Here is a 17192-nt window from a genome sequence, read left to right as displayed (position 1 = left end):
TATAGCTTTTTTACATGTTAACATTCACTACATTGTCTGTCTCCAATGCAGTCATCCACACCTCAACCTGCTGGAGCAGGCCACCTTAAAACAGTGTGTAGTTGGACCAAACCATGCTGGCTTTCTGCTTGAGGTAACATTGAAGGATTTATGTATATTACAATCATTAACATTTGAGCTGTACTGCCTCTACATTTTTGATGGAGATTGTGATTTGAACTAAAAAGTGCACTACTTACAATGCACTACTTTTGGGGTAAAAAGTCAAGTGTCCACTTTAAAAAAAAAAAAATGAATAAGAGCACCATGAATTAATAAAAAAATATATTTTAGTGCCGTCTTTTGTGACATGCCATCACCTTTTCTGTTTTGATAATATGGAGTAATTTCTTTCTTTCCAGGATGGACGTGTGTGTCGGATCAGCTTTGCTGTCCAGCCTGATCGTCTAGAGCTGACCAAACCAGATGGCAACGATGGGTGAGACTGTTTACACTAGGAAAATAGTTTCATCCTAATGGAGTTTAAGAGAACTTTCTATACCAGGGGTTGCATTAGCTTTCAGAAATCTGTATTTTCAAAACATATACCCTAAAAAAATCTGCGTTTTAACCAGTTCACATGCGTTTTTATATTGAAAGTCAAGTTTTTTTTTGCATCAGTAGAGTGATAAGGGGTGTGTAACTACATAGTATTTCTTCACACAAAATACATTATTGCAACACATTCGGTATAATTTTTTCATCATATGACCACAGAAGTGCAAAGCTATTAGGCTAGTAAATTAGTTTGCAATGAAAAAGCAAGGTATTTTTTGCAAAAACGATGGGTGGCCATCATATTTGTGATGTTTGTCATAGGAAATGTAGCTGGCTACATTCTTTCTAACTTTTTGCTTGATGTTAATCTTGCTTTGTAACTTGTTACTGTAAATACTACGCCGGAGGAAAGTACCGTACTCATCACATCAGTCAGAGCGCTGTCTGGCGATCCAATGAGAGAGCAAAGATATTTCATCCGATTGGAGAAGTGCAACTGAAGCACAAAATGAGTCCTTTTACATTCTTGATTTAGAGCGAATCCTGACTGAAGCTGAGCAGAATTGACAATAAGAAGCGTTTTAGATCTGCATTTACAAAACGCAGCAAGATATTTGTCTGCCTTGACTCCTGCCTAGCAATGGTGAGTCCTGCGAGTTGAGTTCCACAGAGTTCTTACTAAGTACTTAGGCCTACTAGTTGAAAGGTTTCAATATGTTATTATTTAGTCACTTAAAACACTATGACAAATGAAAGACCAGAAAGTGTTGACTGTGTTGAGGTGTTTTGCATCATGGACAATGTATGTTTTATAGATAAGTAATTGGTATTTTATTCCATTTCTGCAATTTATTGTCCCCCAAAAAACTAGGCAAAACAAAGCTCGCAATGGTATCTTAGCACTTAAGAAATCAAGGCCGTGTTCTGAAAGCCAATTGCATTTATGAATCTGCTCTTTGCTTTTATTTTATTTTATATGAGCAAGAATGCCTTTTTAGCTGTTGCTAGGGTTTGTGTTGGTGGCCAGCATGCATTTGTGAGTTTCATTGATCCCATATGTCTTACCAGCAGAACAGCATCAAAGCGTGAACTAGGCCCTCTAGTTGCAAAGCATGCAAGTGAATCAGCCTGAGAAAGACTGGTGAATAATGTGACTGGTATACTTTAAGATTTTCTGCAGAGCACATGTTTTGTTGCCTGGTACGGTGAAATAAGCTGAACTTTTCAAAAGAAAATGAGATGGTTTCAGATGGTAATAGCTTTGCAGTCAGCCGCATTGTGGGTTTCTGGAAAGCCTTACTGTGGAAACGAGCACTGCACATTTTCAATCAGTAACTTTGACAGCTGACGGAACAAAGCTTCCACTCGGAATACTATCCAGTCACACTCCGCACTATGCATTTCAAGTTTTTACAGTGTAATAAATGGTAAACAAATGTACATTTTTACAGGTTATTTATATTTTATTTCTGCAGAAGTCTGCACAATTCATTGTTAGGCCTACTATACTCAGTTGCTAAATAAAACACTTCTATATTTTGTGTGTTGCTAAAATGCCTAATAGTAAAATCTATCTGCATTCTTTCATTGGGAAGCAATTACCAATATATTGAGATACTGTGTACAAAGGAGTCATGGGTTTGAATCTGACAGGACAATGCTGTTATGGTCAGTCTCAGGCGTTGTTCATGATTTGGTGGCAAGTATGTAATGCAGTTGACTTAATTAAACATAGACTGCAGCAAATTCATACATCTATGTACAATAGACATCACATTTAACACAATACACTCCGATCATATTATCTTATTGTAGGAGTTAGCAATCGCAGCCCTAAAAAAACAACAAGTACCCTTTAAAAAGGAATAAGTCTTGAAGGCGGAATGAGTTGCAGCCAATTCTGATTCCCAAGGGTGTTGCCATGCTAGCCTCCATTTCCCCTGTTGTTTTTAACCTTAAACATAGAAATGTAAAAGCCCTAGACATGGGCCACAACCTGGGATTTCCACTCCCAGGTTGTCTTAATCTTTGGTCCCATGTGGGACTACTAGGTTTGTAGTAACTGATCTGATCTCCCGTCTTCCCGTCTTTTGTTTCCAGTTCAAAGTTGAGTGGCAGTGGTTCAGGGACAGGAAGGAGCTCCAGGCCAGGCAGGACTAGTGATCCTCCCTGGTTCCTGTCTGGCTCTGACACACTGGGCAGACTGGCAGGCAACACCCTTGGGTAAGTTCTGGCAGTAAGGGCCCTCAGGAAAAACCTCCCCTAGACACACTCAGGTAAAGTCGTTATACGGCTTCATGTGCATTAGCGCCACTTAGGCCTAGACAAAGACTGCTGCAGGAGGACAGCTGAAGCCATTATTATTATCCAGGATTCAGGTATTGTCCATGTAAAATGAGATGGCGCAGTCAGAATCAGACCTTGTACTACAGAGTTGTCCTGGAAATTGTGACCTTCAAACCAAGGCAGCAGCAGCTCTGAGGTTAAAGGCATAAACATAAAATGCCTATTGAGCTTTGATAGAAGTGGGCTGATTTTGAATAACACTAGGTGAAAGCAATCTACCATCCATTGTTTTTTCCTCCTTATTTTTTCTTACCTTACTGGCCCCTAAATTATGAGATTTAATGTGGTCAAATTCATCTCTCAAAAATTACAAAAGACATTTGCTACCAAACTATTGCTTCCAAATTGCAGTATGCATAAATACCCTAGGACCTCTGCTCTCTCTGTGAAAGCCAGCTGTCCCACAGTTAATTGCTAATCCAGTGCGCAGGCAGGCAGCCGTGTGTTGATTTGAGAGAGTTTCTGCTGTGTGGCTGACTGCTGTGCCTGACCTTCGCCTTGTGCTATAACAGGAGTCGCTGGAGCTCCGGGGTGAACGGTGGATCAGGTGGAGGAGGAGGAGGAGGAGGAGGTGGTGGTGGCGGCGGCAGCAGCAGTAGTGTAGGAGGTGCAGGGGGTGGAGGTGTAGGAGGAGCTGTCAGTGGAGGAGGTGGTGGAGGCTCCTCTGGGAGGTCGTCTACAGCTGCCAGGGACTCGAGACGTCAGACCAGGGTGATCCGCACAGGGAGGGACCGGGGCTCTGGTCTCCTAGGCAGCCAGCCCCAACCTGTCATCCCTGCCTCGGTCATCCCAGAAGAACTCATCTCCCAGGTTAGACCCACTGTCTGTCCTCAACTACATTGATTTAAATTCTGGAAGTGACCCCACCATATGAGAGTTTCTTATCACTGAATATACAATTTTAAAGAAACACTTAACAAATCAGATTTGATCGATTTATTTCTTGACCAGAGCCCCTCGTTAATTATAACAAGGTCCTCAACACATGGCCTTCACTTCTCTCTGGTGCTCAGTCACCACCGTCACAACATGGTTGATTTCTGGGTGGTGATCTTCATGTTGCCTCCCCTCTTCCCCAGGCTCAGGTGGTCCTTCAGGGGAAGTCTAGGAGTGTGATCATCCGGGAGCTCCAGAGGACCAACCTGGATGTCAACCTGGCCGTCAACAACCTACTGAGCAGAGACGATGAGGACGGTGACGATGGCGATGACACAGCCAGCGAGTCCTACCTCCCTGGAGGTACCACTTTATTTCACCTTGATGTGTATTCTACAGCTTTGTCTCATTAAGATAATCTCTATTGCAAGAAAGACTCAACATGACAGCTTTGTATGAATGAGCAGAGGGCTCTTAAACAGTTTGGTCTGGTTTAAGGGGGTTATGTGAAAGCTTTATGTAGATAGTTGGTATTTGCTACATTTGTGGAACCAATGGAGTTGTCCCAAAAATTCTAAATGCAAAAGTCTCTATTAACCTATGGGTTTGACCCTTGCCTGATGGGACAGTAATAGTCATGTCAAAAACATCCCTCTTTTGTGTTGGACCTTACAGAGGACCTGATGTCCCTGCTGGATGCTGACATCCACTCAGCCCACCCCAGTGTCATCATCGATGCTGACGCCATGTTCTCTGAGGACATCAGCTACTTTGGCTACCCCTCCTTCAGACGCTCCTCCCTGTCCCGCCTGGGCTCCTCGCGAGGTAACTGACCATACGGCACTCAGAGCTGCTGCCTAGGGACCATCATCCTCTTCTGTAGTCAGGAGGTTGAGATTTAAATCATATTTCTCTTCCTAAATAATAGTAGTTGTAGTAACAAGTTATCTAAATGGATGTAAGATTACTTTTCACCATACATAGTATATGCTTTTAGTTCTCTGATAGTTGAGGTATATCGTTAAAGTCAAAGCTAGTCTTTCCTTTTCAACCTGTCGGCAAAGCCCATGTGGATGTGGTGTTGTGAATGTGTGTGGTGTTGTGAATGTGTGCTGCATGGCCACAATATCTGTTCTTCAGTGAGCCCTCTGAGAAAGGCCCGCTAGACCCTGTCATTACAGGCACCACTCTCTACTGCAGCCTTATGCTGTAGGATAAACCCTCTCCCTCGTAATGCATGTCTCTCTAATCTATCCTGACCTGTCTTCCTACCTCACATTTTAACATGTGAGCGTGCAGACAGACACCACTATTAACTAACTTTCACCGTTTTACTGCCAAAACCCTCTTATTTGCATAATAAAAAAATAAAAAATTGTTGACGGGTCTTCCCCAGAGAGTGGCTTACTTTTATCCCACTGGTGTGACCCCATTGCCATACCAGTTCTCCTTCTTCCCTTAGAGCGTGACTCAGAGCTGTTGCGTGAGCGCGAGTCTGTGTTGAGGTTGCGGGAGCGGAGGTGGCTGGATGGGGCCTCGTTTGACACAGAGAGGGGCTCCACCAGCCGCGAGGGGGAGCCCAGCCTGGACAAGAAGAACATCCCTGTCCAGAGCCCTGTCTCTCTGGGCGAGGAGCTGCAGTGGTGGCCTGACAAGGTGGGAGGATAGGGACATTGATCGATTGGTTGATGGAATAATTTGATTAATGGGGAAGGTCCACTCATTTTGGTGTTCATTCAGATGTGATGTCAATAAAGCTTGTTCAGGGAACATGACAGCATTCATTTATCACATTAATGGATTTCCCACTTGGTTTATTTATATCAGTATGTTTTAATAGTTTTCGCTAGGTCTATATGCTCAATATTGTTTTGGGTTAATTAATATGCACAGATCAGGTTAGCAAATATTTCTAGGTAATGTTTCTGTTGGTGTTTTGGTCCAGGATGGTGTGAAGTTTGTGAGCATCGGGTCCTTGTTCTCTGAGCTGGTGGCAGTGAGCTCTAAGGGGGAACTCTACCAGTGGAAGTGGAGTGAACCAGAACCATACAGAAACACACAGGTAAACATCTGTACTGTACAACAATCCAACAGGACTGATTGCATGAAAAATGTGAAGGTTTCAGCAGCAGCCTTTATCAAATAAAATTCAAATGATTTATCAGAGACCAGTGCTGTACACTAACAACACCAACTCTCCTCCTGAGGACTACTTTTCATTCAAATACACGTTTTATTAGCAAACCCACCTCATTAATGTGTGTATGTGTATTAGAGGTCGACCGATTATGATTTTTCTTTTTTTTTCTTCTTTTTTTTTAAAATAAATTTTATCCCCTTTTCTCCCCAATTTTCCGTGGTATCCAATCGCTAGTAATTACTATCTTGTCTCATCGCTACAACTCCCGTACGGGCTCGGGAGAGACGAAGGTCGAAAGTCATGCGTCCTCCGAAGCACAACCCAACCTAGCCGCACTGCTTCTTAACACAGCGCGCCTCCAACCCGGAAGCCAGCCGCACCAATGTGTCGGAGGAAACACCGTGCACCCGCCCCCTCGGTTAGCGCGCACTGCGCCCGGCCCGCCACAGGAGTCGCTGGAGCGCGATGAGACAAGGATATCCCTACCGGCCAAACCCTCCCTAACCCGGACGACGCTAAGCCAATTGTGCGTCGCCCCACGGACCTCCCGGTCGCGGCCGGCTGCGACAGAGCCTGGGCGCGAACCCAGACTCTGGTGGCGCAGCATAGCACTGCGATGCAGTGCTCTAGACCACTGCGCCACCCGGGAGGCCTCGATTATGATTTTTCAATGCCGATACCGATTATTGGAGGACCAAAAAAAAAAAGCCAATACTGATTAATCGGCCGTTTTTTTGTTTTTAAATTTTTTAAAATAAATTTTATTTATTTATTTGTAATATTGACAATTACAACTACTGAATCAACACTTAATTTAACTTAATATACATCAATAAAATCAATTTAGCCTCAAATAAATAATGAAACATGTTCAATTTGGTTTAAATAATGCAAAAAAAAGTGTTGAAGAAAGTAAAAGTGCAGTATGTGCCAAGTAAAAAAGCTAACGTTTAAGTTCCTTGCGCAGAACATATGAAAGCTGGTGGTTCCTTTTAACATGAGTCTTCAATATTCCCAGGTACGAAGTTTTAGGTTGTAGTTATTATAGGAATTATAGGACTATTTCTTTCTATACCATTTGTATTTCATATACCTTTCACTATTGGATTTTCTTATAGGCACTATAGTATTGCCATTGTAACAGTATAGCTTCCGTCCCTCTCCTCGCCCCTACCTGGGCTCGAACCAGGAACACATCGACAACAGCCACCCTCGAAGCATCGTTACCCATCGCTCCACAAAAGTGGCGGCCCTTGCAGAGCAAGGGGAACAACTACTTCAAGATCTCAGAGCGAGTGACGTCACCGATTGAAACGCTATTACCGCGCACCCCGCTTACTAGCTAGCCATTTCACACCGGTTACACCAGCATAATCTCGGGAGTTGATAGGCTTGAAGTCATATACGGCTCAATGCTTGAAGCACAGCAAAGAGCTGCTGGCAAATGCAGGAAAGTGCTGTTTGAATGAGTACTTACGAGCCTGCTGCTGCCTACCACCGTTCAGTCAGACTGCTCTATCAAATCATAGACTTAATTATAACATAATAAAACACAGAAATATGAGCCGTAGGTCATTAATATGGTCAAATCTGGAAACTATCATTTTGAAAACAAAACGTTTATTCTTTCAGTGAAATACAGAACCGTTCCGTATTTTATCTAACGCGTGGCATCCCTAAGTCTAAATATTGCTGTTACATTGCACAACCTTCAATGGTATGTCATAATTATGTACAATTCTGGCAAATTAATTACGGTCTTTGTTAGGAAGAAATGGTTCACACACAGTTCGCAACGAGCCAGGCGGCCCAAACTGCTGCATATACCCCGACTCTGCTTGCACAGAACGCAAGAGAAGTGACACAATTTCTCATGTTAAAAGAAATTCATGTTAGCAGGCAATGTTAACTAAATATGCAGGTTTAAAAATATATACACTTGTGTATTGATTTTAAGAAAGGCATTGATGTTTATGGTTAGGTACACATTGGTGCAACGACAGTGCTTTATTTGCGATTGCGCTTGCTAATTCATCACCTGTTGGCAAAGTAGGCTGTGATTCGATGAGAAATTAACAGGCACCGCATCGATTATATGCAACGTAGGACAAGCTAGATAAACTAGTAATATCATCAACCATGTGTAGTTAACTAGTGATTATGTTAAGATTGATTGTTTTTTATAAGATAAGTTTAATGCTAGTTAGCAACTTACCTGGCCTCTTGCTGCAGTCGCGTAACAGGTGGTCATTCTGCCACACAGGCTCCTCGTGGTGTGTAATGTAAGGTAGGTGGTTAGAGCGTTGGACTAGTAACCGGGGGGTTGCAAGATCGAATCCCCGAGCTGACAAGATTAAAGTCTGTCGTTCTGCCCCTGAATAAGGCAATTAACCCACTATTCCTAGGCTGTCATTGAAAATAAGAATGTGTTCTTAACTGACTTGCCTAGTTAAATAAAGTTTAAAAAAAACAATTGTCCACAATCGGTGTCTAAAAATACCGATTGTTATGATAACTTGAAATCGGCCCTAATTAATCGGCCGACCTCTAAAATGTGTGTGTATGCATACACATTTTAGAGGTCAACCGATATATATGCATACATAGTTAAAGTCGGAAGTTTACATACACTTAGGTTGGAGTCATTAACACTTGTTTTTCAACCACTCCACACATTTCTTGTTAACAAACTATAGTTTTGGCAAGTCGGTTAAGACATCTACTTTGTTCATGACACAAGTAATTTTTCCAACAATTGTTTACAGACAGACACTATCACAATTCCAGTGGGTCAGAAGTTTACATACACTAAGTTGACTGTGCCTTTAAACAGCTTGGAAAATTCCAGAAAATGATGTCATGGCTTTAGAAGCTTCTTATAGGCTAATTGACATAATTTGAGTCAATTGGAGGTGTACCTGTGGATGTATTTCAAGGCTTACCTTCAAACTCAGTGCCTCTGATTGACATCATGGGAAAATCAAAAGAAATCAGCAAAGACCTCAGAAAAAAATTGTAGACCTCCACAAGTCTGGTTCATCCTTGGGAGCAATTTCCAAACACCTGAAGGTACCACGTTCATCTGTGCAAACAATAGCACGCAAGTATAAACACCATGGGACCACGCAGCCGTCATACCGCTCAGGAAGGAGAAACGTTCCATCTCCTAGAGAAGAACGTACTTTGGTGCAAAAAGTGCAAATCAATCCCAGAACAACAGCAAAGGGCCTTGTGAAGATGCTGTAGGAAACAGGTACAAAGTATCTATAGCCACAGTAAAACGAGTCCTATATCGACATAACCTGAAAGGCAGCTCAGCAAGGAAGAAGCCACTGCTCCAAAACTGCCATTAAAAAAAGCCAGACTGCGGTTTGCAACTGCACATGGGGACAAAGATTGTACTTTTTTGGAGAAATGTCCTCTGGTCTGATGAAACAAAAATAGAACTGTTTGGCCATAATGACCATAGTTATGTTTGGAGGAAAAAGGAGGTGGCTTGCAAGCCAAAGAACACCATCCCAACCGTGAAGCAAGGGGGTGGCAGTATCATGTTGAGGGGGTGCTTTGCTGCAGGAGGGACTGGTGCACGTTACAAAATAGATGGCATCATGAGGGGAAATTATGTTGATATATTGAAGCAACATCTCAAGACATCAGTCAGGAACTTAAAGCTTGGTCGCAAATGGGTATTTCAAATGGACAATGACCCCAAGCATACTTCCAAAGTTGTGGCAAAATGGCTTAAGGATAACAGTCACGGTATTGGAGTGGCCATCACAAAGCCCTGACCTCAATCCTATAGAACATTTGTGGGCAGAACTGAAAAATCGTGTTTGAGCAAGGAGGCCTACAAAACCTGACTTAGTTACACCAGCTCTGTCAGGAGGAATGGGCCAAAATTCACCCAACTTATTGTGGGAAGCTTTAGAAGGCTACCTGAAACGTTTGACCCAAGTTAAACAATTTAAAGGCAATGCTACTAAATACTAATTGAGTGTATGTAAACTTCTTACCCACTGGGAATGTGATGAAAGAAATAAAAGCTGAAATAAATCATTCTCTACTATTATCCTGACATTTCACATTCTTAAAATAAAGTGGTGATCCTAACTGACCTAAAACAGGGAATTTTTACTATTAAATGTCAGGAATTGTGAAGAACGTAGTTTAAATGTATTTGGGTAAGGTATATGTGAACTTCTGACTTCAACTGTATGTGTGTGTATATTTCTATATATATATATTCTAAATCAACTCTTCCAATCAGAACCCTTCTATCCGCCACCCCCGGGTGTCCTTCCTGGGCCTGACCAATGAGAAGATCACCCTGCTGTCTGCTAACAGCATCAGAGCCACCGTGGCCACGGAAACAAATAAGGTGGCGACCTGGTTGGATGACACCCTGAGCAGCGTGGCGTCCAAGCTGGAGCACAGTGCCCAGGCCTACCCTGAGCTGCAGGGGGAGCGTGTTGTGTCTTTGCACTGCTGTGCCCTCTACACATGCGCCCAGTTGGAGAGCAGCCTGTACTGGTGGTGAGTTACAGCAGTTAATCCTCTCCTCTCGGACAGTGGCACACATGGGTTCAAATGGTATTTGTTTTTCTTGAAATAGTTTGTGCATTTTGATTGAGCTTTCCTGCAGTGCCAGATTGGCTGGATTTGCACTGGGATTGTGCCAAGCAAGCTCAATCAAGTGCAGCTAAAGTATTAGAAAAATAACAATTACTGGTTGAACTCAGGCAGTGGCTGGCCAGAGGCCCTCGCTCTACTCAAATGTCCAGTGCAAATGTGGAACTCGGTCCTTGAGAGATATATGCGTACAAGAAGGTTAAGCTGGATGTTAGTGGTTTATGTTTTGAAATGTTTGTGTTTCCTCAGGGGTGTTGTGCCTTTTAGTCAACGGAAAAAGATGCTTGAAAAGGCTAGAGCCAAGAACAAGAAGCCAAAGTCGAGTGCCGGCATCTCCTCAATACCCAACATCACCGTGGGAACGCAGGTGACAAAACATAACATAAAACCAAGACTATGGGAGCATTAGAACCCTGTGTATAAATGTTCCTTCATCCTGAAATGTTTTTGTTCTCTGCACCTGTGAATCCGGTTGGATGTCTGTTGCGTACACTCGTACACTGCTTTTGAACGAATGTGAACAGGTGTTTGTGTCCTCTCTCCAGGTGTGCCTGAGGAATAACCCCCTCTACCACGCCGGTGCCGTTGCCTTTTCTGTCAACGCTGGGATCCCCAAGGTGGGACTGCTCCTCGAGTCTGTCTGGAACATGAACGACAGCTGCAGGTTCCAGCTGCGATCACCAGAGAGCCTCAAGAACATGGACAAGACCACCAAGACACAGGAGATCAAGTGAGTTAGCTTCCATTTCAGAGAGCAGCTGGTCTCAATTCGCTCCCTGCCCCTTTCCTTTTGCCCTAACCCTTCTATGTTTGCAGATTTGCAAATATCAAAGGGTTAGGCCCAACGGGAAGGGCTAGGGAGTGAATTGGGTCCAGCTGTTCCCTTTTTTAAGCCACTACAAATGTAAATCAATGGCCCTCGTCTCCAACACTCATGATGAACTCAGTCCTACCCATTCTCTCCTTAGAACGGAGAGCAAGCCGGAGTTGGTAAAGACTGAGATGGGGCCCCCTCCTTCCCCGGCCTCCACCTGCAGTGACACCTCCTCCATCGCTAGCAGTGCCTCGCTGCCCTACAGTATGTCACATTACTAGCTACTATACTAACCTCTGTTTTGCTCTAATATTGTCATGACTCATTTGCCTTTGAAATGGATGGTGTGGCAATTGCAGGTCTCTTTTAATTTTTAAGATTTATATATAAACAAACAGACAAACTTAAAAAAAAAATGTCTCTAGTTGTGTCTGACAATGAAATCTGACATATCGGCTTATGAGACCTGGGTTAAATACTTTTTTAGCTTGCCTGGTACAATGGAACCCCAATAGATTAGTGCTAAAATTGCAAACGCTGCCCATCTTGCACAGCGGACAAGCTAAATCAAGCACACCTCAAGTATTTTACATGTTTGTTAACCCAGGTCTGGTCTGCTGTTGTATAAATATCCTAACGTGTCGTCTCCCCTTACAGAACGAAGACGCTCGACCCCGGCTCCCAAAGAGGAGGAGAAGGTGAACGAGGAGCAGTGGCCTCTTCGGGAAGTGGTGTTTGTGGAGGATGTTAAAAACGTCCCTGTGGGAAAGGTGGGTGTGGCTACAGGAAGGGACCAGACCCTAACACTCTCTGGCAGGCTGGGGGATAGACGCCATTGTTTTGTTTTTATTAACATTGTAAAATATTTAGTTTTATCACATATTTTATAGTTATTTCTTGAACCTTCTAGTCTATATTTTTCAGAGTAATTTAATATTTCTGTTTTCATTACATTTAAAGAAATGCCTAAGAGCAGAACTCAAAGCCGTAGTTTCATGTTTTGTATCCTGTGTATTGTCTGTTCGTTGTGTTATTGTGGTGTCTTCACGACGGCCCTATTTGCAACAGCTCCGTCTTTTAACTTCAGGTGCTGAAAGTGGACGGCGCGTATGTAGCTGTGAAGTTTCCAGGAACGTCAAGCAGCGTGAGCACACAGCCGAGTCTACCTAGTGCTCCAGCTCCCATCACTGACTCTGACCCCTCCTCACTGCTGCAGGACTGTAGGCTGCTCAGAATAGACGAGTTACAGGTACGACTACTGGACGCTCACTTACACTCACATACTTATAACATTATAGTGTAGTTATTATTACTCCCATACAAATGTGTTATTTCAGTGATGGTTTAATGTTTGTGCAATTATTTAATGAATCTAAGCACAATTTTACAATAAAAGTATCTGTCATTGTAGTGTTACATCTGTTGTCTAAAAACTGGGGCCCCTCTCTTTTAATCAACAGGTGGTGAAAACTGGTGGAACTCCTAAAGTTCCAGATTGCTTCCAGCGTACACCTAAAAAACTCTGCATCCCAGAGAAGGCTGAGGTTCTGGCTGTGAATGTTGACTCCAAAGGTAAGACATCTGCATAACAATACAATGTAGTAATTCATGTTGGTGCCGAATGCCGATAATGTACTACTGGGTGTTTAAGTGTGGATATTAATGAATTCTATGTGTATTTCTGTCTTGCTGTGTTATCTGCCCCTTCAGGAGTTCACGCAGTGCTGAAGACTGGTAACTGGGTGAGGTACTGTATCTTTGACCTGGCCACAGGCAAAGCAGAGCAGGAGAATAACTTCCCCACCAGTAACCTGGCCTTCCTGGGGCAGAGTGAGCGCAATGTAGCAATCTTCACCGCAGGACAGGTCAGCACTTCTCCAGTACTCAATACAACCTTTTCTAATATAGCCATGCTTCATGTATTGCGAAAAGGTTGTGTAGGCAATTGCATATCCAACAATTTCCCCATTTTCTAAGCACATTTTGATTTTCATCATTTTATTTCCAGGACTCTCCAGTCATCCTTCGGGATGGAAACGGCACAATTTACCCAATGGCCAAAGACTGTATGGGCGGGATCCGAGACCCTGAGTGGTTGGACCTGCCGCCCATCGCCAGCCTGGGCATGGGGGTACACTCCTTGGCCAACCTCCCCACCAACTCAACCATCAAGAAGAAAGCTGCTATTATCATATTAGCTGTGGAGGTTAGCAAAATGATTTATAGGTCAATGGGGATTATTTAGTTGATGGTCAATTTGTTACTGGGAGGATCGTAACTTTCACAGGTTTCCCTGGATTGAGCTTACTTCTAGACAAAAACATGCTCAATATAGGATCTACGTTGAAAGTGTTTTTAATCCAAGAAATTGTCCCTTATTGTGTTCTTTTGATGACTAAATGCTTTTGTATTTTGCATGTTTTTATTCCCGCTGTAAAGTGTATTGATACGCTGTGCTGATGCGCTTTAAATAACATTGTTCAACTTGTTTCTAGAAGCAGACGTTGATGCAGCACGTGCTGCGTTGTGACTTTGAGGCCTGTCGTCAGTACCTGGTCAACCTGGAGCAGGCTGTTCTACTGGAGCAGAGTCCCCACGTCCTCCACTCCTTTCTGGGCCACCGCTGCGACGGCAACCGCAACATCCTCCACGCCTGCGTCTCCGTCTGCTTCCCCGTCAGCAACAAGGAGACCAAGGAGGAGGAAGGTAAACCACGGCCTGAGTGCTGGGTGGTGTATACAGCGAGATGAAACCTTGCAAAGTCAAACAAATGGAGTTCTACCTGAAAGACAATCATATCTGTTCTACACAATATATTCCAATCTGAACGTTCTGTGAGGTTAACCCAGCGTCAAGACTCCTAAAGTCTCAAGACGCAGTGTCAGTTTTGAGCCATCCTCTGTTATCTTTCCCGTCTCCTGTTTGACTTCCATTATTTCACCATTCTCCGTCTCCCTGTGTCTGTATATGTGTGGTAACTGTTGGGCTGGTGTTTTCCAGAAGCTGAACGGTCTGAGAGGAATACGTTTGCAGAGAGACTGTCAGCAGTGGAGGCCATCGCCAATGCAATCTCCGTGGTGTCTAGCAACAGCTCTGGGAACAGGACCGGCTCTTCTAGCAGCAGAGGGTAACTAACTTATACAAATCTAAGAGTACTGTTTTTAAGTTGACTATTTTATTTCAGGGTACATGTTCATGATGAAAAACACTAAAGAACTGGATTATACTAACTGATTGTTCCATAATGCACAATAAGTGAAATAATATTACTGAGCCTATTGGCTTTTTTCCCAATGAGAAAATCTGTCAGAATTCCTGTCAGGATGCAATTTAAGACACTTGAGACCAAGAACACTATCTTGGTGCCCATTTATGTCTACATGTCAGTCCCATTGTGTCTTTCCACCACTCATGTAACCTGTTAAGTGTGTTCTGTCTGGCGCAGGCTGCGTCTGAGGGAGATGATGAGGCGCTCTCTGAGAGCAGCGGGGCTTGGCCGTCACGAGTCTGGCCCCTCTTCCAGCGACCACCAGGACCCCGTGTCCCCACCCATCGCCCCTCCCAGCTGGGTGCCTGACCCCCCTCCCATGGACCCAGACGGTGACATAGACTTCATCCTGGCCCCTGCAGTGGGATCTCTCACCACAGCCTCAACAGGGACCAGCCAGGGCCCCAGCACCTCCACTATACCAGGTCAGATACCTAGCCTGTGTGGTACCAAATGTCACCCAATTCTCTGTTTAGAACACCTCCCGCACTCTCCCCAATGTCTCTAATGACCTGCTCCATCCCTGTTTCTCCTGCTGCCCCAGGCCCCTCCTCCGAGCCTTCGGTGGTGGAGTCTAAAGACCGCAAGGCCAACGCCCACCTCATCCTCAAACTGATGTGTGACAGCATGGTTCTCAGGCCACACCTCCGCGAGCTGCTCTCCGCCAAGTAAAGACTCATTGTTTTTTTCTTTCCTTAAAAAACGGAAGGAGCATTCCATTCTTGTTTTGTTTATGATAGAGGCAGGTGTGATTTGAAGGAGATTTGGATGAGATTGAGAGATAAGGCCAGTGGGTCTGGGCAAGCCTTTTTAATTTTATAACACAGTAATGCCTTGTTTCATTAAAATACTGAACTAAACTATTGCTCTCAAGCTCAAAAGATGCTTTCTCTTGTTTGTCCCCCCTCCCCCCTTTATGTTGCTAAACTGTGTTTGACAGGGATGCCCGTGGAATGACCCCGTTCATGCTGGCAGTCAGCGGGAGAGCTTACCCAGCTGCTATTACTGTTCTGGAGGCTGCGCAGAAAATGGCCAAGGGTATGTCACTCACTACACTGTTCATGCCTTTAGTTGAGAAAGAGACTTTGGCAGCACTACTAATGGATATAAACGCTGACATGTTGATGTAATGCCATCTGAAGTCATTAATTTATACATTAAGTGATTTATATATGTGCTGTGTTTTAAGGAGAGCAGAATAAAAAACTGGGGAGATACTACCAAAATCCAGATTTTAATATTCCGTTGCAAAACCTGTTGTGTAGTGGGAGACCCCGGCATGACTGAGAAGGTGGATGCAGACTCTGTGTTCATGGAGATGATTTGTCCCTCGGGGACCAACCCTGACGACTCTCCTCTCTACGTCCTCTGCTGCAACGACACCTGCAGCTTCACCTGGACAGGAGCTGAACACATCAACCAGGTGAGGGGGACACACACACCAAGTGGGTCACTTGGGAGGACAATGCAACACGCACAACAAATGAGTCAGCCGTTCAGACTGGTTTGCCTTTTCACAGATGGGAATCTTTGCTGACCATTTACTCTATGTCCCATCTAGGATATCTTTGAGTGCCGGACCTGCGGCCTGTTGGAGTCTCTCTGCTGCTGCACTGAGTGCGCCAGGGTGTGTCACAAAGGACACGACTGCAAGTATGTACTTCACTCTCCTTCCTGGTGTTAGTGGATTTTATTACTTACATCCTGGTTTTATACTGTTGTAATGCATCACTGAATCTGATACAGGTGATTTGCACCAGGCCTTTAATGTTAATGTCTTTCTCCTCAGACTCAAGAGGACCTCTCCCACTGCGTACTGTGACTGCTGGGAGAAGTGTAAGTGCAAGACGCTGATCGCTGGACAGAAAGCTGCTCGCCTGGACCTTTTGTACAGACTGCTCACCACCACTAACCTGGTCACCAGTCCAAACAGCCGGTAAACACACACCGACTGACTGTAGGCTCTATTTTGTGTTTATTGTTAACACGTATTGTTTTTAAGTCCAATGTTGGTTCTCTTCATTCAATCTGTAAGGTGTTTTTTCGGGGGCTTTAGTAACGTGTTTTTCCTTTCCTCTCTGGCTGGCAAACAGGGGGGAGCATATCCTTCTGTTCCTGGTGCAGACTGTTGCTAGGCAGAGTGTGGAGCACTGCCAGTACCGGCCCCCTCGCATCAGAGAGGACAGGAACCGCAAGGCTGCCAATGCTGAAGGTGGGTGGAGGTTTACTACTGTTGTCATGCCTGGTTTCACTTCAAGCAACACTGAAAGTCTAGCATGATGGCTCAATGTTTATTTTCATTCGCATCAATTCTCTATTCTAAGAGACAATTCTAATGGTTTGTTGTCCTCCATGTGTGTCAGACTCTGACATGCCGGACCATGACCTGGAACCTCCACGCTTCGCCCAGCTGGCCCTGGAGAGGGTGCTGCAGGACTGGAATGCTCTCAAGTCCATGATAATGTTTGGATCCCAGGAGAATAAAGACCCGTGAGTTCTCTAGCCCTGCCTGCCTTGACCAGCTCAGTGTCACCTCTCAAACCTCTGTCCATTCCTCCAACCTCTTTCTTTTTATCCCGCCA

General features: G+C 44.2%; 1 protein-coding gene across 30 annotated transcripts in view; it reads left to right on the top strand.

The window, feature by feature from the left end:
• LOC139573527 (E3 ubiquitin-protein ligase UBR5) overlaps nucleotides 1–17192 on the top strand; it is a 49137-nt gene that overhangs the window by 3446 nt on the left and 28499 nt on the right. For 19 of the 30 annotated variants that reach the window (XM_071397064.1, XM_071397065.1, XM_071397055.1 and 16 more), the window contains exons 3-29: nucleotides 52–133; nucleotides 402–478; nucleotides 2638–2760; nucleotides 3396–3693; nucleotides 3963–4122; nucleotides 4435–4584; nucleotides 5204–5415; nucleotides 5705–5821; nucleotides 10167–10432; nucleotides 10778–10895; nucleotides 11053–11258; nucleotides 11497–11606; nucleotides 12000–12112; nucleotides 12430–12591; nucleotides 12803–12914; nucleotides 13053–13207; nucleotides 13351–13548; nucleotides 13838–14048; nucleotides 14343–14469; nucleotides 14788–15035; nucleotides 15155–15278; nucleotides 15551–15648; nucleotides 15876–16033; nucleotides 16172–16263; nucleotides 16400–16546; nucleotides 16704–16822; nucleotides 16974–17100. In XM_071397064.1, the coding sequence (XP_071253165.1) occupies nucleotides 52–133; nucleotides 402–478; nucleotides 2638–2760; nucleotides 3396–3693; nucleotides 3963–4122; nucleotides 4435–4584; nucleotides 5204–5415; nucleotides 5705–5821; nucleotides 10167–10432; nucleotides 10778–10895; nucleotides 11053–11258; nucleotides 11497–11606; nucleotides 12000–12112; nucleotides 12430–12591; nucleotides 12803–12914; nucleotides 13053–13207; nucleotides 13351–13548; nucleotides 13838–14048; nucleotides 14343–14469; nucleotides 14788–15035; nucleotides 15155–15278; nucleotides 15551–15648; nucleotides 15876–16033; nucleotides 16172–16263; nucleotides 16400–16546; nucleotides 16704–16822; nucleotides 16974–17100 (4110 nt within the window). The remainder of the gene's footprint in view (nucleotides 1–51; nucleotides 134–401; nucleotides 479–2637; nucleotides 2761–3395; nucleotides 3694–3962; nucleotides 4123–4434; nucleotides 4585–5203; nucleotides 5416–5704; nucleotides 5822–10166; nucleotides 10433–10777; nucleotides 10896–11052; nucleotides 11259–11496; nucleotides 11607–11999; nucleotides 12113–12429; nucleotides 12592–12802; nucleotides 12915–13052; nucleotides 13208–13350; nucleotides 13549–13837; nucleotides 14049–14342; nucleotides 14470–14787; nucleotides 15036–15154; nucleotides 15279–15550; nucleotides 15649–15875; nucleotides 16034–16171; nucleotides 16264–16399; nucleotides 16547–16703; nucleotides 16823–16973; nucleotides 17101–17192) is intronic. The other 11 variants (XM_071397060.1, XM_071397070.1, XM_071397067.1 and 8 more) reach the window with 4 other exon arrangements.

Source organism: Salvelinus alpinus, chromosome 4, assembly GCF_045679555.1.
Source record: "Salvelinus alpinus chromosome 4, SLU_Salpinus.1, whole genome shotgun sequence".
Classification (NCBI taxonomy): domain Eukaryota; kingdom Metazoa; phylum Chordata; class Actinopteri; order Salmoniformes; family Salmonidae; genus Salvelinus; species Salvelinus alpinus.
This window is presented reverse-complemented; position numbering and strand designations above follow the sequence as displayed.